The following is a 22,675-nucleotide window of genomic DNA, read 5'->3' on the forward strand; positions in this document are numbered from 1 at the left end:
ATATGTAAACATCTTTTATGTGAAATATCTTATTCAGGTCAAAAAAAAAATAACATGCATTTTGTAGGATCCCTCTTATTTTGATAAAATAATGAACATTTTGCAGCTTCTGTGAGGTGTATGTAAACTTTTGACCTAAGCTATATATATTATGGACATGATCTAAATATAAAAATTTTTCCAGTGAAAAAAGAAAGCAAGCAAGCAAGCAAGCAAGAAAGAAAAGACAATGCCTCACGAAAAAAAGGAATTAAGCTTAATTCTGCTTAAAGAAAATGCATTACATTTTTTTGCATTTAAATGACAGTTAAGCACAGTTTCATTTTTACATTTAAATAACAAATAAATGTGTTACATTTAAACATTAAATAAAATTAAATGTTAATTCAGTTAAATGTTTAAGTAAAATGCAAACAGGCTACAGGCTGAAATAATGAGAAATAATTAGCTTCAGATAAGCCACATCCTCTATAGGGAATTTCTCCTGGGAACCTCAGAAGCAAGACACTTTAACTTAAATCTCGACTCTCTTTTCATTTAATCTCAACGTTGTCTTGAAAAAGCAACTGGGATCTTAAAGAGATCGCACTGGTGATTTTTCTTTCCTACAGAAGACCAGAATAAACAAGGGATGTGATGTCAAGTTCAACATTTTTTCCCACGAAAATCAAGTCTTATGGTTTCTTTAGATTATGTTTACTATATTAAATTTTCAGAAGTGGAAATTTCAAATAAAAATATAGAAAGAAAAAAAAAGACTTGTGACTAAATCTTTCATATTTCTAGGTGAATCTCACAACTATAGCTCAAAATAAGTGGAAATTTATAAGAAATAAAATATTGCTTGAAGAAAAGTCATTTATTAAATTTAAATACCTAATATTCAATTTAAAAAATAAATAAACTTATTACATTCAAACATTAAATAAAATTAAATGTTATTTTTCTCTTTTAAAATCAAAAGAATGAAAGAATTAAAAAAAAGAAAAAAGAAAGAAAGAAAGAATGAAAGAAAAGAAAGAAAGAAAATAAAGACAAAGAAAGCAGGAAGAAAGAAAGAAAGAAAAAAGGAAAAGACACTTTATGCTTTTTAATATTGTTTTATTTAACATTTAACTGTGTTTAATTGTTAAATAAAAAAATAATATTACATTTATTAAAACTGTCTCAGATCTCCATTTGCTTTCCATTTAATCTCAGTCTTGTTTTGAAAAAAAAAAAAAAAAAACTGAGATCATAAAGAGCTTTTTCTTTCTTATAAAAGACCATTTTGCATTAAAAACTATTTATTAAATTTGAATTATTTACAAACATTGATTTAATGTAAATTTGTATAATAAATAAACTTAAATGCTAATTAGAATAAATGTGCTAAAAGGAGTGACTTCTTCCACAGGGAATTTATGGTCTTTTTTTTTTTTTTTTTTTCTTAGAAACATCAGAGACCAGAGATTTTGTCTCAGATCTCTATTTGCTTTCCATCTATCTTGGAAAAACAACTGAGATCATTAAGTGCTTTTTCTTTCTTATAAAAGACCAGACTAAACAAGAGACAATTCTAAATTCTTCTCATTAAAATCAAGTCTTACAGTTTCTTTAGATTATGTTTAGTATATTAAATTATCAGAAATTGATGTTTCAAATCAAGAACGAACAAAAGAAAGAAAGAAAGAAAGAAAGAAAGAAAGAAAGAAAGAAAAAAAGACTTGACTAAATCATTTATTTAGTATTTCAAGGTGAATACCTCAAAATCAACAGAAATTAAATTAAATTTAGCTTTAAGAGAAGCAATTATAGGACCATTAAGAATTTTTGCATTTAAAAGACAATTAAACTGTTAAATGTTAAATAAATGTATTAAAATTGTCTCAGATCTCTATTTGCTTTCCATCTCTCTTGGAAAAACAACTGAGATCATTAAGTGCTTTTTCTTTCTTATAAAAGACCAGACTAAACAAGAGACAAATCTAAATTCTTCTCATTAAAATCAAGTCTTACAGTTTCTTTAGATTATGTTTAGTATATTAAATTATCAGAAATGGACGTTTCAAATCAAGAACGAACGAACAAAAGAAAGAAAGAAAGATTTGTGGCTAAATCATTTATTTAGTATTTCTGGGTGAATACCTGAAAATCAACAGAAATTAAATAAAATTTTGCTTTAACAAAAGCAATTATAGGACCATCAGGAATTTTTGTTTAAAACAAATACATTTGTTAAAATTACATTATACATTTATTAAATTTGAATTATTTACAAACATTGATTTAATGTAAATTTGTATAATAAATAAACTTAAATGCTAATTAGAATAAATGTGCTAAAAGGAGTGACTTCTTCCACAGGGAATTTATGGTCTTTTTTTTTTTTTTTTTTCTTAGAAACATCAGAGACCAGAGATTTTGTCTCAGATCTCTATTTGCTTTCCATCAATCTTGGAAAAACAACTGAGATCATTAAGTGCTTTTTCTTTCTTATAAAAGACCAGACTAAACAAGAGACAATTCTAAATTCTTCTCATTAAAATCAAGTCTTACAGTTTCTTTAAATTATGTTTAGTATATTAAATTATCAGAAATTGATGTTTCAAATCAAGAAAGAAAGAAAGAAAGACAGACTTGTGGCTAAATCATTTAGTATTTCTGGGTGAATACCTCAAAATCAACAGAAATTAAATTAAATTTAGCTTTAACAAAATCAATTATAGGACCATCAGGAATTTTTGCATTTTAAAGACATTTAAACTGTTAAATGTTAAATAAATGTATTAAAATTGTCTCAGATCTCTATTTGCTTTCCATCTATCTTGGAAAAACAACTGAGATCATTAAGTGCTTTTTCTTTCTTATAAAAGACCAGACTAAACAAGAGACAATTCTAAATTCTTCTCATTAAAATCAAGTCTTACAGTTTCTTTATATTATGTTTAGTATATTATATTATCAGAGATGGACGTTTTAAATCAAGAACGAACGAACAAAAGAAAGAAAGAAAGATTTGTGGCTAAATCATTTATTTAGTATTTCTGGGTGAATACCTGAAATTCAACAGAAATTAAATTAAATTTTGCTTTAACAAAAGCAATTATAGGACCATCAGGAATTTTTGTTTAAAACAAAAACATTTATTAAATTTGAATTATTTACAAACATTGATTTAATGAAAATTTGTATAATAAATAAACTTAAATGCTAATTAGAATAAATGTGCTTCAAAGGAGTGACTTTTTCCACAGGGAATTTCACCTATGGCCTTTTTTTTTTCTTAGAAACATCAGAGATTTTGTCTCAGATCTCCATTTGCTTTCCATCTATCTTGGAAAAACAACTGAGATCATTAAGTGCTTTTTCTTTGTTATAAAACAAGGGACAAATCTAAATTCTTCTCATTAAAATCAAGTCTTACAGTTTCTTTAGATTGTGTTTAGTATATTAAATGATCAGAAATTGATGTTTCAAATCAAGAAAGAAAGAAAGAAAGACAGACTTGTGGCTAAATCATTTAGTATTTCTGGGTGAATACCTCAAAATCAACAGAAATTAAATACAATTTTTCTTTAAGAAAAGCAATTATATTTAATGATATTTAAGTCCATGACTTAAGCGTTGTTTAAATGCTGTGGACATTTTATGATGCAAATCGTCTGCATTTAATTTTATAATATAAACAGCAGGGGGATTTTCTCAACAAATAACGCTGACGAATACGAACAGACATAAACACGAAGTGACTCAAGAGACATGACGTACCGACACAAGTCTGTCCGTCACTGGCAAACTGAAATCCGTCCTGACATTCGCAGCGAAACGTTCCCGGCTGGTTATTGCAGACGGAGTTCGGCCCACAGATCTGAGGGGTTTCCCTGCATTCGTCGATGTCTGATGAGAAAAGAGAAGCAGACGTATCCTGAAGATTTCCACAAGCATTTTCAGACAGACCAACTTTGTTAATGCTACCGTAAACAAAAAGACTTCCTCAGCCACATTCCCATGCATGCCGTTGATTCTCATAATTACAGCTGTTTAAGATAACATCTGTCCCATTTTGGTGTAATTTCCTTTAGGCATCAAGGGATGGGTCACATCCTTAGAGGTCTAGGGGATATACAGTATTCAGCCAATTTTGGCGTCTGACTAGAAGATTGCTTTGGAAATAACCCCTTTAGAAAGCAGAGCTGTACTTTCATGGACCAAAAAAAACGATTTTCCTTCGGAAGGAAACAGATTAGTGGCCGTTTTAAGAGGGAAATGAAACAGTAAATGGTTTTAATTAAAATGATGGACTGAGGATTGATTTAATAATGCGAAATCGCCAATGGTACCATAGCAAGCGCGTCCGTCTCCAGTGAAGCCCGTGGCGCATTCGCATGTGAACTGGTTTCCTTGTTGGGGTCTGCAGACGGCATTGGTGTCGCAGCCGTGTCTGCCAGTGAAGCAGGGGTTTTCTTCAGTTTGTCCACCTGCAGATGTGGTATAAGAATCAATTATTAATGCCCCGGATAATGAAAATACATTAAGAAATTACATTAAGAAAAATGATTGCAAATTTTTTAGACTTTTTCACAATTCTGACTAAATATCTCAAAATTTTGACTTTTTCCTCACAATTGATTTCACAATTCTAACTTTATATTTCGCAGATTTGACTGTATAACTTGCAATTCTGACTTTATATCTCACAATTTAGACTTTTTCACAAATCTTGCAATTCTGACTTCATAACTTGTGATTCTGACTTTATACCTCAATTTTTACACAATTCTGACTACACCTCAAAATTTTGACTTTTCTCACAATTGACGTTTTCACAATTCTGACTCATAATTACTGACTTTATAACTTGCAATTTTGACTTTCTCACAATTTTGACTTTATAACTTGCAATTCTGACTTTCTCACAATTTTGACTTTATAACTTGCAATTCTGACTTTGTCTCATAATTCTGACTTTATATCTCACAATTTAGAGTTTTTCACAATTCTGACTTTTTATCTTGCAATTCTGACTTCATAACTTGTGATTCTGACTTTATATCTCAAACATTTTACACAATTCTGACTATACCTCAAAATTTTGACTTTTTCTCACAATTGACGTTTTCACAATTCTGACTCATAATTACTGACTTTATAACTTGCAATTGTGACTTTCTCACAATTTTGACTTTATAACTTGCAATTCTGACTTTACATCTCAAAATTCTGACTTTAAAACTTGCAATTCTGACTTTGTCTCATAATTCTGACTTTATATCTCACAATTTAGACTTTTTCACAATTCTGACTTTTTATCTTGCAATTCTGACTTCATAACTTGTGATTCTATCTCAATTTTTACACAATTCTGACTATACCTCAAAATTTTGACTTTTTCTCACAATTGACGTTTTCACAATTCTGACTCATAATTACTGACTTTATAACTTGCAATTGTGACTTTCTCACAATTTTGACTTCATAACTTGTGATTCTGACTTTATATCTCATAATTCTGACTTTTTCCTCACAATTGACTTTATAACTTGCAATTTTGACTTTATAACTTACGATTCTGACTCTATTACTTGCAATTCTGACTATATCTTGTAATTCTGACTTTTTTATGACTTTATATCTCAAAATTTTGTCACTTTTTTCTCACAATTGACTTCACAATTCTAACTTTATATTTAGCAATTCTTACTGAATAACTTGCGATTCTGACTTTATATCTCAAAATTTAGACTCACAATTCTGACTATACCTTCAAAATTCTGACTTTTTTCACAATTCTGAGTTTATATCTCGCAATTCTGACTATATCTCATAATTCTGACTTTTTTCACAATTCTGACTTTAGATCCCACAATTTAGACTTTAAAACTTGCAATTTTGACTATAACTTGCAATTCTGACTTTGTCTCATAATTCTGACTTTATATCTCACAATTTAGACTTTTCACAATTCTGACTTTTTATCTTGCAATTCTGACTTTATATCTCAAAATTTTTACACAATTCTAACTATACCTCAAAATTTGGACTTTTTTTCACAATTCTTACTAAATATCTCAAAATTTTGACTTTTTTCACAATTGACGTTTTCACAATTCTGACTCATAATTACTGACTTTATAACTTGCAGTTTTGACTTTCACAATTTTGACTTCATAACTTGTGATTCTGACTTTATATCTCATAATTCTGACTTTTTCCTCACAATTGACTTTATAACTTGCAATTTTGACTTTATAACTTACGATTCTGACTTTATTACTTGCAATTCTGACTATATCTTGTAATTCTGACTTTTTTCACAATTCTGACTTTATATCTCAAAATTTTGACTTTTTCTCACAATTGACTTCACAATTCTAACTTTATATTTCGCAATTCTGACTTTATAACTTGCAATTCTGACTTTGAAAATTCACAATTACCTTTTCACAATTTTGGTTTCCCTGTGGTGGAAATGGGCTTCCATAGTAAACTGATAATCATGGTTATTTTTCTCAAAAATGTCAAATTGCATTGTATTTTACCTCATCTAACTCCTTGATTATATACGTTGTATAAATTGGCATTATTAACACTGATAGAACAATAAGTTTATAATGAAATGAATCATTTCAACTCTAAAATGAACTTTTATTGTGACACTCAAGTTTGTGTACTTATTCAGTAACCTTAATCGCAATCAATACTGTTATCTATGTTTAAATTTATTACAATTTATCAAACAGCCTTGCTAAGGAACACAGACTGGCTGTATAAGGTTTTCACTTGAGCGAAATATTGCAGTATCAATCACTAAACTCCAACATAAATGTCTGACATTGTTTTCAGATCATAAGCGTTTCTTTCCTAGTGCAGAAAGAAAATGGTTGCCAAATTAGGAATAGTAATTAAAACTCTTGGCAGAAAATGTATCAATTTAAGAGAAAAGCTCTGATTGGAGGATTTAAACTGTTGATTTAAACATCTGGCAACAACAAACATGAAAGCACATGGAGGCTTGTTATCAATGCAATGCCCTCACCGTTGACGTCTCCAATCTTGTTACTCATGGCATAACGCAAGAGCTGTTCGCTCCTATCGTACATGACGAACACCTGGTCAATGCTGAGCATCTGAGTGGACGGCACGGCCCTGATGCCTTCATCGTGCTGGCAGCCCTGAAACGTGATGGTCTCTCTGAAATTGTAGCTTCTGCTCTGGCTCGTACGGTCCTGTAGATTGATCACATACTCCCGTGTGGATGAAGAGGTGATCACTGACAGAAGAGACACACGAGTCAAAAGGTTTCATAATAGGACTTTAAATGCAAAGCATGATACGTTGCTAAAGGAAAATACATTAATACATATATCATGCATACTTACTGCATACTTATGCATGTTTTATCATACATATTCACACGTTTTGTAATGCATCCTCATGCATGCTTTTTATGCATACTTATGCGTGTGTGTGTGTGTGTGTGTGTGTGTGTGTGTGTGTGTGTGTGTGTGTGTTTTATCATGCATACTCATACATACTTATGCATGTTTTATCATGTATACTAATACATACTCATGCATGCATTGTCATGCATACTCGTACATACTCATCCGTGTTTTATCATGCATACTCATACATACTCATGCATGCATTATCATGCATACTCGTACGTGTTTTATCATGCATAATCATACATACTCATGCATGCATTATCATGCATACTCGTCGTGTTTTATCATGCATACTCATACATACTCATGCATGCATTATCATGCATACTCGTACGTGTTTTATCATGTATACTAATACATACTCATGCATGCATTATCATGCATACTCGTACGTGTTTTATCATGCATACTCATACATACTCATGCATGCATTATCATGCATACTCGTACGTGTTTTATCATGCATACTCATACATACTCATGCATTATCATGCATACTCATCCGTTTTATCATGCATTCTCATACATACTCATGCATGCATTATCATGCATACTCGTACGTGTTTTATCATGCATACTCATACATACTCATGCATGCATTATCATGCATACTCGTACGTGTTTTATAATGCATACTCATACATACTCATGCATACTCATACGTGTTTTATCATGCATACTCATGCATACTCTTGCCAGTTTTTTTATGCATACTCATACATACGTATGTTTTTAATGCATACTCATGCATGTTTTATCAAACATATTTATGCATACCTGTGCCGTTTTATTATGCATACTCATACGTTTTATGATGAATACTCATACATACACACATATCAGGGTTGGGGCCATTCATGAATTGAATTGAGAATGAATGGTAAATTCCAATTCACTTCCTGGAATTGAATTGGAATTGGAATTGGATGCAGCTGACAGGAAATGGAATTGGAATTGAATTGGAATGTCAGGAAACAGAATTGAAATCAAATAAATTCCACTAAGTTCCACTTGAGTTGCTAAATAAAATAATTTGGCTTGATTTTCTTAATACTTTATAGTACATTAAATATTGTAAATCACATAAACAACAAACATATAAAAGAAATGCAAAGTTCTGTATGTTTAGTATGTTAAACATGATCATTTCACATGCCAAATTTCAGGAAATGATGATAATTCGATGCAATAAAAAGTGAATGAAATACATGAATGAACATGACTCATTTTTTGTGAGTTGAGACATATATTATGTGGTAATCATATATTGAATGTATAGTACATCCAGAAACTTATCACCACTTATCATCATAAATAAAGTTCAAATGTATCTCTAAATGCAATTAAAAATAAATGCTCAGAAACAGCAATAAACGGAATTCAGTGGAATTTCCCTGAATTGAATTCCACTTACTGTAATTCCAATTCAATTCCAACTCTGTTTAATGTAATTGTTGTTGAATTCCAATTCCAATTCCATTTCCTTCTTTGAATTGGAATTGTTGAGTTCATTCCTGAATTGACCCCAACCCTGATACATACACATGCATGTTTCATCATACATATTTATGCATACTCTTGCATACTTATTTGTTTTATTATGCATATTCATTGTTTTATAATACATACTTATGCCTTTTTATCATGCATACTCATACATATTCATGTTTTATTGATGCATTCTCATGCATACACATGCATGTTTTTTAATGCATAGTACTCATGCATGTCTTATCATACATATTTATGCATAGTCACGCATGTTTTTTGTGTTATGCATACTCATTGTTTTACCATGCATTCTCATGTCTGTTTCATAATGTATACTAATTCATACTCGTGCATTTTTTATGATAAATACTCATGCACATGCATGTTTTATCATACGTATTTATGCATACCTGTGCCGTTTTATTATGCATACTCATATGTTTTATGATGAATACTCATACATACATACATACATACATACATACATATCAGGGTTGGGGCCATTCATGAATTGAATTGAGAATGAATGGTAAATTCCAATTCACTTCCTGGAATGGAATTGGAATTGCATGCAGCTGACAGGAAATAGAATTGGAATTGAATTGGAATGTCAGGAAACAGAATTGAAATCAAGTAAATTCCATAAATTTTTGTGTTATGCATACTCATTGTTTTACCATGCATTCTCATGTCTGTTTTATAATGTATACTAATTCATACTCGTGCATTTTTTATGATAAATACTCATGCACATGCATGTTTTATCATACGTATTTATGCATACCTGTGCCATTTTATTATGCATACTCATATGTTTTATGATGAATACTCATACATACATACATACATACATACATACATACATACATATCAGGGTTGGGGCCATTCATGAATTGAATTGAGAATGAATGGTAAATTCCAATTCACTTCCTGGAATGGAATTGGAATTGCATGCAGCTGACAGGAAATAGAATTGGAATTGAATTGGAATGTCAGGAAACAGAATTGAAATCAAGTAAATTCCATAAATTTTTGTGTTATGCATACTCATTGTTTTACCATGGATTCTCATGTCTGTTTTATAATGTACACTCATTTATACTCGTGCATTTTTTGTGATAAATACTCATACATACACATTCATGTTTTATCATACGTATTTATGCATGCTCATGCATACTTATGTTTTATTGTTTTATTATGCATTCTCATTATCATGCCTACTCATGCAGTTGTGACGGTTTGACTCACAGTTGGTGCTGTACTGGTAAATTTCTGTGTAGGGGTCGATCTGAACTGTTGCTCCCTGTGGAACCTCAGGAATCTTTCCCTCAAGTCTGGTGTCAACCATCAGGTGGTCATGCTCATCAATGCCTTTGAACTCCTGAGAGATGGTCAACCGTTCCCCGCCTGGCTGGAAGGTCACGTCAGTCTGCCGTTTAAACTCACCGCCTGTCAGACAGGTGAAAGAGGAAAAAACTCAAATTGATGCATCAAAGCAGACACACATTGGTTAGAAAACACTGATTTAAAACAATGGTTTGTTGCAGAAACTGTTTAAAGTGCCAAGTCAGATGCATCTTATGAAGGACTTCTCACTATATGAAATCCCTGAGAATCTCACCGATGATGCTGAAGCCGTTCTTGAAGCCCGGCTGCTGAAGTGCGAACGCCCAGCCGATGATTCCTCCCACAGACGAAAGCGGCTGCAGAGAGAAGCCGACGATCGGTGGAATGGCGCTGATGGCCACATACGCTCTGCCGTCATTCACCACCACATACGAGTGGAGATCATTACTGGCAAAATCAACAGGCACCGGCGAGTTTCCCACAAACACCCTGCCGCTCACTTTACCATTCATCCTCTGAGGAATACCTGTGAAAAATCATTCAGACATCATTATGACTGTAGCTTTTAACACAGTGCCAAAACAGAACCATAACTAGTAAATGTGTTGCAAAATTTATATTATATTTATTATTTATTATTTTTATCTGCTGTAAGTGATCGAACCACACCATAAGAAAGCATTTCTATAAAAAGAAATAAAACAAATAGTTCATTATAGAGACATTACCATCAGGTACACACTGAACCCCATTGCCGTAGTATCCAGGTTTACACTGGCAGCACCGTCCACTCGGAAAATTCCTGCATTCACCAAATTTGGAGCATTTCTGTCCACCACATTCACCAGAGTTGTATGTAAATACTGCGTGCAAAGAACAAGACAAAAAAAAAGATCAAAAATAATTTTGGCTGAAGAATAATAATAAGTTGTTAAAGGAGAAGTTCACTTCCAGAATTTTTTTTTTTTTACAGATAATTTACTCCCCCCCCACCTTGTATTTCTAAATGTCTTTATTTTAGTCATACAGAAATTGATCATATGCATAGAGCGTTCTTTAGAACAGGCGGACACTCTTGAGACTCCTCTACTGCCTCGTTCTTATCAGAAACTGAGAAAAATAATAATTGCAACGTCGTAAATAATGATAGCAGCATGAACACTTGGTGTCATATTATTTAACAACATATAATATAAATGCAGAGTCTGGTAATCCCAGGAGAGACCCTGCTTAGTTGTACATTTAAATGCTGACAGCTAAACACTAGCATAACGTGTTTAGGATAACGTTAGTTAGCTAGCGATGCTTCTCTTTAAGAATGTCTTAATCGTATTTTTGATCATCAGTAACTTGCCTTCATAGTAATGAACACATTTTTAAAATCTTGCAATATTTTAAAGCCTTTATTATTCTTTTACCTCTACAGCTGTGCAATGAAATTCACTTCAAAGATTCACTTTTGATTCATAAAGACGACATGGAAAAAAAGTATTTTAAAATAAAAACATTAAATTACTCATATAACCAGAAGATGGCAGCAGAGGGTCAATCATTGGCGGCAGCTGCCATTTCAACTCCCTAGTTTTTTCCAAGAGGTCTTGCTTTTTGATTTATTATAAAATTACCAGTATAATAAATTGTAGTACTTTTACCACACTTAAGTATGTAGTATAGCAAGTGCAGAAAGTCATTAAAATAAATCGATAAATAAATAAGCTCAGACGCGAACAGCCTAAAAGGGTGAATTATTTAAATACTTACATATAGTTCACTACAAATTAAATAAGTTATTAAATATTTAACCAACACATACTTGTTGCTGCTGTAGTTTTGTTACTCTGAATTTAGTCTGAATCATTTAATGCACAGCTCTTTTTTTGCCATCAGCTTGTCAGATGTTTCGTCCGGGTATTACTGTCAGTCATAGCAATGACGCATATTTAGCCGATTTACTCGCATATTTTTTTTAAACTTGCGTTTGTCATTTTTGAAACGGTATACATGGACGTTTGGTCCTCTTAGACAAACAACACTTTTCTTTGATTGTAAATGGATTATGTAGAGAAAATGAGCAAAGTACACTCCTATTACAGCACAAACAAGGTCTAAAAAAAAGGAAGTAATCCGTTTTTGAGGAAAATATTTCAGGATTTCTCTCCATAAAGTGGACTTCTATGGTGGGTCCAAGTTTGAACTGCGAAAATGCAGTTTAAATGCAGCTTTAAAGGACTATAAATGATCCCAGTCGAGGAAGAAGGGTCCTATCTAGTGAAATGATTGGTTACTTTTTTTTAAATTATAAATTATATACTTTTTAACCTCAAATGCTCATCTTGCCGAGCTCTGTGTGAACTCTGTGTATTCCGGTTCGAGATAGTTAGGGTATATTAAAAAAACTCCCATCTCATTTTCTTCTTCAACTTCAAAATTGCTCTGCATCGCAGTTTTACCTTTACCCTTTACCTTTTTTTGGATCACTGTTTTACCTAATTTCTTTGCACGTTCACTTTGTAAACATTGGGTTGGTACCTCTGCAGCGATGTAGGATGATTTTGTTGGAGGAGAAAATGAGATGGGAGTTTTTTGATATACCCTAACTGTCTTGAAATGAAATGCAAGTTCACACAGAGCTAGACAAGATGAGCATTTGAGGTTAAAAAGTATATACATTGTCAATAACCAATCATTTCACTAGATAAGACCCTTCTTCCTCGGCTGGGTTCATTTAGAGCCCTTTGAAGCTGCATTTAAACTGCATTTTGGAAGTTCAAACTCGGGAGCACCATAGAAGTCCACTATATGGAGAGTTGAACACCTTTGACAAGGGGGTGAGTAAATTATCTGTACAATTTAGTTCTGGAAGTGAACTTCTCTTTTAATTGTTAAAGTAAATAAACCATTCATGCTGACCGTCAACCTCGATGTTGTCATCATTTTCGATTTCCACAACCGCCGGTCGTTCAGGTCTGAACTGAACCGTGTGCACCTGAATGGGTGGAGGATGTTCTGGCTGATGGTAAACTCCATCTAGGTTCTCCTGCTGGTCGACAGGATACACCGGGTATTGATGGGTCTGGCTTCCTGTGTTCCTTTGCTGGTTGGAGTCCAAAGGTAAATCTGGGACTTCTCCAGGAGCGACGTCCGTGAAGTGAGGAAACGTTCCTATTTCATACACCCACACACCACGCTTTCCGGAGTTAGTCTGTCTGGAAAAGACATTCAACAGCTTTATAGGAAAACACTGTGAAAGTACACTGGCACTTAAAATAACAAAAACATTATTAGTTCACCTAAGAATAAAAATCCAATGCACTCAACATAAGACTGTAAGATAAAAAAGTATTTTAAATTTTTTTACATTTAATTGAGAAGGAAAATTACTTCAGATATTAGACATAAACATTCATAAATAATTAAAAGCATCCTTGAATCATCCATAAGTATATAAAAATAAAAAATAGCTATTAAGTTGTTAATATTTTAGACCCAATTGACATTTCTTTTTAAGCATAAATTTACTAAATTTTGATAAATGTTTTTTTTTAGAACACAAGACTACACAGTATGTCTTATTATCTTAAGCAATTTTTAGTTTTCTAATAAATGTATCTTTATATTTGTACTGAAAACAAGATAAAAACACAGAGATTTTTTTTTTTCAAAAATCTTAAAAACATTTGAGCTCAGCAGTGTTGTAGTCGAGTCACCAACTGTCGAGTCCGAGTCGAGTCTCGAGTCCCAGTGTTCGAGTCCGAGTCCAAGTCCGAGTCACGAAAGAAGAGTCCGAGTCGAGTCCAAGTCGAGTCACCATTACCAGAGTTCGAGTCCGAGTCGAGTCTCAAGTCCCCAGTTTTCGAGTCCGAGTCGAGTCTAAATATCTTTATCATTATATTATATATAAAATTATATACAATTAAGCCAAATCAAGCAACATTTTTCAGGCACTCTTTCTTACAGCTAGAAATGTGTATATCACATCACTAGAATTGTCTTTGACCTTAGTTAAAATCATTGTTAACTAGCTGTGGCACGATTATATTTATTTAATAGTTTAAATATTTTTTATATATTTCTAATATATAAGTAACATTAAAGGATTAGTTTACCTCAAAATGAAAATTTCCTAATAATTTACTCACCCTGATGAGGAAACAAGAACAACCAACTGAGTTAGCATTGAAGTTCATTAAGAAAACATCCTGAAATGATTTTCTTTAAGTGAACAATTTATTTTCCACTGAAGAAAAAAACAGATCCTGGATGGCAGTGGGAGGAGTAGTACATGATTAGGAAATTTCCATTTTTGTGTGAACTAATCCTTTAACACTGTATTACAGAAATACACTCAGCGAAAAAAAGAAACCTGCATTTTACAGGACACTGTATTTTAAAGATACTTAAAACATAAAAAATCAATACGATATGCAGAGAGAGAGAGAGAGAGAGAGAGAGAGAGAGAGAGAGAGAGAGAGAGAGAGAGAGAGAGATTGTGTGTGTGACCGAATTATTTAACGTGTGTGTGTGTGTGTGTGTGTGTGTGTGTGTGACGGCAAGCGACTGGTCAGAAAGCAACGTGTAACGTTAGTCTTACATGTTTCTTGTCGACACCACAGGATTTTAAGAGTCAAAATTGCAAAAAAAATGTTTAATCTGACACAGTGACTATCGCAACAGACAAATATCGCAAAAATCTGATCTGGCACAGTGACTAGTAACGTTAAGTTATCAACAGACAAAAAAATGCTGTACCAGACATACATTAACCCTAGCTTCTTCTGTTTGTTATCATATATGCATTAGTCAATAATATTTTTTTGAAAAAAGCTAACGGTTAGGCAATGGAAAGCATTTTACTAACTTTTCTGGGTGCATCCGTGACAGGTGTCTGTTAAAGTTTGAGGTTGTCCCAGTCTTTTCCTCAATTGTGCGATTACACACACAACATTTAGCGCTGCTCTTTCCCGCATTAGAAGCAAAATTCGCATAGGCGAACTTCATGATCCGGGGGCACGTCTTTCTGCATTTTACAAATGTGAACATTTAGCCCGTGCATCATGCATTGAACGAGCGTAAAAGTGAGTGACGTCAGTGAGTGTGTTGTCAAGCAAAGAGAGCGAGAGGTAGCAGTGTCTGTGAAGGGACTAGGGAGATCGCGGCCGGTCTTGGGCACGAAACAGGAAAAGTGTAACACCTTATATAATTTTTTTATAACATATTTAGTCAAAAACAAAGTGATGAATGCTCAAGTCCGATTGTATATATCCTCGAGTCCGAGTCCAAGTACGAGTCATCAATCCGCGAGTCCAAGTCGAGTCACAAGTCCAGAGAGTGGATTCTCGAGTCGGACTCGAGTCCAAAGAATAGTGACTCGAGTCGGACTCGAGTCCGAGTCCAGGACTCGAGTACTCCATCACTGGAGCTCAGTGCAGTTAAAATAAATATTAATAAATAACAATAATAATAATAATAATAATAATACTACATTTAATTGTTAGGCAAAAATACTCAAGGTATTAATATTTATTTGCTGAAAAATGTATAAAACTTCTTTTTTATGCTTAAAACAAGAAAAAAAAATATCTGGTAAGATATTAAGTTTTGTTTTCTGAAAAATGTATAAAAATTAACTGAGATTACGCTTAAAACAAAAAAAGTCTATCAATAGGGTAATAAAAAATATATATTTTTAAATTAAATGTATATTTTTGACCCAATTGACATGTTTCTTGTTTTAAGCATTCATTTAGTAAATTTAGATAAATGTTTATATATATATATATATATATATATATATATATATATATATAAATAGACTACGTCTCTTAATATCTTAAGCATTTTTGCTTCTTTAATAAACGCATTTTCATAAAAGAATGTTTAGATATTTGTACAGAAAACAAGACAAAAAAAAACAGAGGATTTTTTTTTACTCAAATGGTTAAAATATTAAATAAAAATAAATAGATAAATAGATTTTTTTAAATAAAACATTGTTACATAAATGTATAATAAATGTAATTAAGCAAAAATACTTACGGTACTATAATACTATACGGTATTAAGTTTTGTTTTCTGAAAAATGTATCAAATTTAAATTAAGTGTAAATTTAAACTTTCAGTTTGGTTTATTCTTAAAACATAAAAAGGAAAATATATTCAAATGAACTGAGTTTAAGCATAAAAAAGTATCAATATCAATTTAAGATCAATTTAATTTTTTTTTTTTTTTTTGCAAAGTTTTGCAAAGATACTTAAGATAATAAGCTTTGTTTTTCTGAAAAATTTATCAAAATTAATTGAGCTTAAAACAAGAAAATCAAGCATAGACCCACTTAAATTTTATACATTTTTCAGAAAACAAGATTTAATCTTATATAATTTTGCTTCTCCAATAAATGTATTTTGGTTTAAAAATGTTTAGATATTTTCACAGGAAAACAAAAATACAGAGGAAGAAAATAATTTTTGCATAATTCAAGAAAATATTTAAGCTCAAACTGGTTAAAATAAAAACAAAATAAATAGATTCCCTGCTCTATTTATTTTGCTATCCTAAATATTATTTATTATTTGATATAAACATATATAAATCTGTAAAATATACTATATATATATATATATATATATTAATTTATTTTTAAGCAAAAATACTGAATATATTAACTTAATATATATGCATTTTTTGTGGTCATGATAAAAAAAGTATAGAAAAGACCTGCATTAAGTTGCTTCTGCTTTCAGTTTTACAAAAGAAAGAAAAAGATTTGCATGTAGGAGCATCATTACAGGGATAGTTCACCCAAAAATGAAAATTTGATGTTTATCTGCTTACCCCCAGGGCATCCAAGATGTAGGTGACTTTGTTTCCTCAGCAGAACACAAACCAAGATTTTTAACGAAAACCGGTGCAGTCTGTCAGCCAAATAATGTGAGTGGATGGCCACCAAACCTTTAAAAGTAAACAAAAACATGAACAGAAAAATCCAAATTACACCCTGCGACTCGTGACGATACATTGATGTCCTAAGACACGAAACGATCATTTTTTGCGAAAAACTGAACAGTATTTATATCATTTTTTACCTTTGAAACACAGCCACGTCCATCTGTCCTGAGCACGACTTTGGCATCAGTCACGTCACATGTACGCGCTCTGTCGTAGTATACGCAAACACCGTAAGGGGAAATCAGTGAAAAGTCCCGGATGAGTTTGCGCAAGCAAACGTAATCTTTTAGCTTTAAATCGGTTTAAACAATCAGGATACGCGCAAGTAATTATCATTTTGAATAGCCGCTATACCCACAATCTCTGTGCACTGTGTAAACAATGAGTGTTGCATTCATGCGACAGATCGCTTCTTGTGTTTGCATATACTATGCCAGAGTGTGTTCACATGTGACGAGCCTGATGCCGAACTCGTGCTCAGGACAGATGGACGTGGCTGTGTATCAAAGGTAAAAAATTATATAAATGCTGTTCAGTTTTTCGCAAAAACCGATCGTTTCGTGTCTTAGGACATCAATGCATCATCACGAGCCGCAGGGTGTAATTTGGATTTGTCTGTGCATGTTTTTGTTTACTTTTAAAGGTTTGGTGCCCATCCACTGCCATTTTTTGGCTGGCAGACTGCACCGGTTTTCATTAAAAATCTTCGTTTGTGTTCTGCTGAGGAAACAAAGTCACCTACATCTTGGATGCCCTGGGGGTAAGCAGATAAACATCACATTTTAATTTTTGGGTGAACTATCCCTTTAAGGTGAGTAAATGCTGACAATATTTACATTTAGGTGAACTCCAGCACTAACAGCAAACAAACTTACTCCGCTAAGTTCTTGACAGACACCTCGGTGTCTTCTGTGATGCGATAGTATGCTCCTTGTTTCTTATTAAACACCAAGTAGGTCTCCTGTCCTTTACTGAAGCCGGCGTGCATCGTGTAGCTGTTGCCGGTGCTCTGGAACTGCATCGTCTCTCTCGGGTAGAGAAGAATCGCATAGGACATCGTCTCCACCGAAGCGATGACCAGTTGAAATGTATTTCGCTATAAGGATAAAGAACATGATTTATTATTTATTAACTTTTCAATAATCTTACCAATAATGCAAGGTGACCAACAATACATTAATGAAAAATACATGCTAAAACGGCTGTATGTGTGAACGGCCCACAAATAAACTGAACCTCACTCTTCCGGTGGGTTCCAGTCCGTCTCCTCTGCTCTCAGACTGATGGGACGCCACATCCACCCATGTGACCACCACAGCGTGGACGGGGTTCACAATGTCATCCTCAGGAAAAGCTCTGTTGATGTGTTCAGCCGCCTGTTGTAAAAGAGCCGGACTGGAGTCCTGGCGGAAGAACACCTTTCCTACACCGTCGCTGGTGTCCAGGTCGCCCTGCAGAGCAGCGATCATCCCAAAACTGGCCGGCATGTTCCCCAGATACTCAGTTTCTTCTGTTGGCTTCTCCAGGGCAACAAAGCCATTGGTGTTGATCTAAATGTGAGAGACAGAAATAGATCATGAAAATGGGAATAAATAGCCAACACTACAACACAGTGATATTTGATGACGTTCAGTTTGGTTATTGACTAAATCTATAGCACCACTGTACAGTCGTGGCCAAAAGTTTTGAGAATTACATAAATATTGGAAATTGGAAAAGTTGCTGCTTAAGTTTTTATAATCGCAATTTGCATATACTCCAGAATGTTATGAAGAGTGATCAGATGAATTGCATAGTCCTTCTTTGCCATGAAAATTAACTTAATCCAAAAAAAAAACTTTCCACTGCATTGTTAAGAAGGCTTCAGGGCGTCCAAGAAAGTCCAGCAAGCGCCAGGATGGTCTCCTAAAGAGGATTGAGCTGCGGGATCGGAGTGCCACCAGTGCAGAGCTTGCTCAGGAATGGCAGCAGGCAGGTGTGAGCGCATCTGAACGCACAGTGAGGCCAAGACTTTTGGAAGATGGCCTGGTGTCAAGAAGGGCAGCAAAGAAGCCACTTCTCTCCAAAAAAAACATCAGGGACAGATTGATCTTCTGCAAAAAGTATGGCGAATGGACTGCTGAGGACTGGGGCAAAGTCATATTCTCCGATGAAGCCTCTTTCCGATTGTTTGGGGCATCTGGAAAAAGGCTTGTCCGGAGAAGAAAAGGTGAGCGCTACCATCAGTCCTGTGTCATGCCAACAGTAAAGCATCCTGAGACCATTCATGTGTGGGGTTGCTTCTCATCCAAGGGAGTGGGCTCACTCACAATTTTGCCCAAAAACACAGCCATGAATAAAGAATGGTACCAAAACACCCTCCAACAGCAACTTCTTCCATCAATCCAACAACAGTTTGGTGAAGAACAATGCATTTTCCAGCACGATGGAGCACCGTGCCATAAGGCAAAAGTGAGAACTAAGTGGCTCGGGAACCGAAACGTTGACATTTTGGGTCCATGGCCTGGAAACTCCCCAGATCTTAATCCCATTGAGAATTTGTGGTCAATCCTCAAGAGGCGGGTGGACAAACAAAAACCCACTAATTCTGACAAACTCCAAGAAGTGATTATGAAAGAATGGGTTGCTATCAGTCAGGATTTGGCCCAGAAGTTGATTGAGAGCATGCCCAGTCGAATTGCAGAGGTCCTGAAAAAGAAGGGCCAACACTGCAAATACTGACTCTTTGCATAAATGTCATGTAATTGTCGATAAAAGCCTTTGAAACGTATGAAGTGCTTGTAATTATATTTCAGTACATCACAGAAACAACTGAAACAAAGATCTAAAAGCAGTTCAGCAGCAAACTTTGTGAAAACTAATATTTGTGTCATTCTCAAAACTTTTGGCCACGACTGTACATGACATTGTTTTTGTTTTTTGTTGTTTTTTCTGAATTATGTTTTCACAGTCTGAATTGTGGGTTATAAGAGAAAGAATGAATGCTGAAACATAATACAACAACATCTTTTAACTGCATTGTCTTTGCAACAACAAATTAGTAACTACTTTAAACACTATGGTACTGCACAAAATGTGTCTAAAATATAGTAAAATGAAACAAATTGGCAAATAAAAAACAAAAAAATAAAATAAAATAAAACCACCAGAAGTCATATAACTAAAACAAAACAAGACTTTTAAATATTGAAAATATTTAATTCTACAAAGTAGAATATTATGAATTGTATATAATGAATATTATAAAAACATATAAACTAAATAATAATAAACTTTAAAAAATAAAATAAAACAAAGCCATCACAAGTCCTTCACTTTCTGTGAGTCAGATTTGATTGAAAAAGTAAATGTAAATGAGAAATTTACAGAAATATAATAAATAAAACAAAACAAAACAAAAAACAAAAACTTTTAAATACTGAAAATAGATATAAACTAAACTAAAATTAAATTAAAACAAACAAGCCATGAGAAATTAATAATTTTCTGTGAAAGTCAGATTTTTTAAAAAACTAAAGTAACATAAAATAAAACAAAATAAAGGCATTAGAAGTTATTAGTTTTCTGTGAGAGTCAGATTTGATTAAACAGGAAAGGATGCAACTATAGACCAAAATCAAATCATCTTTTTATAGGCAACATTATTGAAAAGGTTGTTTTTAATCAGCTGAACCACTACATACACTCAAATGGATACCTGGACCATTTCCAATCTGGTTTCAGACCACATCATAGCACAGAGACGGCGCTCATAAAGATAATAAATGATATTCGCCTAAATTCAGATTCTGTCAAAATAAAAACTGGGTCGGGCTTTCTGGGATGGTTCTCAAATGGTTCAGGTCATACTTAGAAGGGAGAGGCTATTATGTGAGTATAGGGGAACTGTACATGCCTGTATATGCTTCCACTAAGTCAAATAATGAGAAAGAACCAAATTGCATATCACAGCTATGCAGATGATACCCAGATTTACCTAGCATTATCGCCAAATGACTACAGCCCCATTGACTCCCTCTGCCAATGCATTGATGAAATTAACAGTTGGATGTGCCAAAACTTTCTTCAGCTAAACAAGGAGAAAACGGAAGTCATTGCATTTGGAAACAAAGATGAAGTTCATAAGGTAAACGCGTATCTTGATGCTAGGGGTCAAAAAACAAAAAATCAAGTCAAGAATCTGGGTGTGATTCTGGAGTCAGACCTCAGTTTCAGTAGTCATGTTAAAGCAGTAACTAAATCAGCATACTATCATCTCAAAAACATTGCAAGAATTAGATGTTTTGTTTCCCGTCAAGATTTGGAGAACTTGTTCATGCCTTTATCAGCAGCAGGGTGGACTATTGTAATGGTCTCCTCACCGGCCTTCCCAAGAAGACCATTAGACAGCTGCAGCTCATACAGAACGCTGCTGCCAGGATTCTGACTAGAACCAAAAAATCAGAGCATATTACACCAGTCCTCAGGTCCTTACACTGGCTTCCAGTTATGTTTAGGATAGATTTTAAAGTACTTTTACTTGTTTATAAAGCACTCAATGGCCTAGGACCTACATACATTGCAGATATGCTCACTGAATACAGACAACTCAGATCACTAGGATGGAGTCAGTTAGTAATATCAAGGGTTCACACAAAACAAGGGGAATCCGCTTTTAGCTATTATGCCGCCCGCAGTTGGAATCAGCTTCCAGAAGAGATCAGATGTGCTAATACATTAGCCACATTTAAATGCAGACTCAAAACTCATCTGTTTAGTTGTGCATTTATTGAATGCATTTATTAATTTTTATGATATTATGATTTTAATTCCTTTTATGTACAGCACTTTGAATTACCATTGTGTATGAAATGTCCTATATATAAATAAACTTGCCTTGCCTTCTGTCAGAGTCAGATTTGATTGAAAAAGTAAATTAAAATGAGAAATGTTGCATTACCAACTTACAGAAATAAAATAACAAACAAAACTTTTAAATATTGAAAATATTTAAATTATACAAAGTAAAAAATAACACTGGACATTTCCACTTGTTTTAACTTTTCATATTTTAAATAAAAAAAAGATATAAACTAAACTAAAATTAAAAATTAAAAAAATAAAATAAAGCCATGAGAAATTGTTCATTTTCTGTGAGAGTCAGATTTGATTAAAAAAGTAAATGAAAAAAAGAGAAATGTTGCCTTACCAACTTAAACAAAAACAAGAAAACTTTCAAATACTGAAAATATTTAATTAGGCAAAGTTAAAATAACATGACATTTCCACTTGTTTTAACACTTTATATTTTTAATAAAAAATAAATTCAAAAACTAAACAAAAATAAAATATAAAAAAAAAATACAAAATAAAACAAAATAAAATAAAGGCATCAGAAGTTATTAATTTTCTGTCAGAGTCAGATTTGATTAAAAAAGCAAACGAAAATGAGAAATGTTGCCTTGCCAACTTACTGAAA

General features: G+C 33.2%; 1 protein-coding gene across 1 annotated transcript in view; it reads right to left on the reverse strand.

Annotated features, from left to right (window-relative positions):
• The window catches only part of LOC141325151 (nidogen-1-like), a 54,310-nt gene that overhangs the window by 25,635 nt on the left and 6,000 nt on the right, over nucleotides 1-22,675 (reverse strand). The window contains exons 2-10 of the mRNA XM_073833648.1: nucleotides 18,459-18,767; nucleotides 18,093-18,313; nucleotides 13,182-13,477; nucleotides 11,000-11,134; nucleotides 10,546-10,797; nucleotides 10,173-10,373; nucleotides 7,019-7,252; nucleotides 4,323-4,460; nucleotides 3,751-3,879 (exon numbers count right to left, since the gene is read on the reverse strand). Of these exons, the coding sequence (XP_073689749.1) occupies nucleotides 3,751-3,879; nucleotides 4,323-4,460; nucleotides 7,019-7,252; nucleotides 10,173-10,373; nucleotides 10,546-10,797; nucleotides 11,000-11,134; nucleotides 13,182-13,477; nucleotides 18,093-18,313; nucleotides 18,459-18,767 (1,915 nt within the window). The remainder of the gene's footprint in view (nucleotides 1-3,750; nucleotides 3,880-4,322; nucleotides 4,461-7,018; nucleotides 7,253-10,172; nucleotides 10,374-10,545; nucleotides 10,798-10,999; nucleotides 11,135-13,181; nucleotides 13,478-18,092; nucleotides 18,314-18,458; nucleotides 18,768-22,675) is intronic.

This window comes from Garra rufa, chromosome 2 (assembly GCF_049309525.1).
Source record: "Garra rufa chromosome 2, GarRuf1.0, whole genome shotgun sequence".
Lineage (NCBI taxonomy): Eukaryota > Metazoa > Chordata > Actinopteri > Cypriniformes > Cyprinidae > Garra > Garra rufa.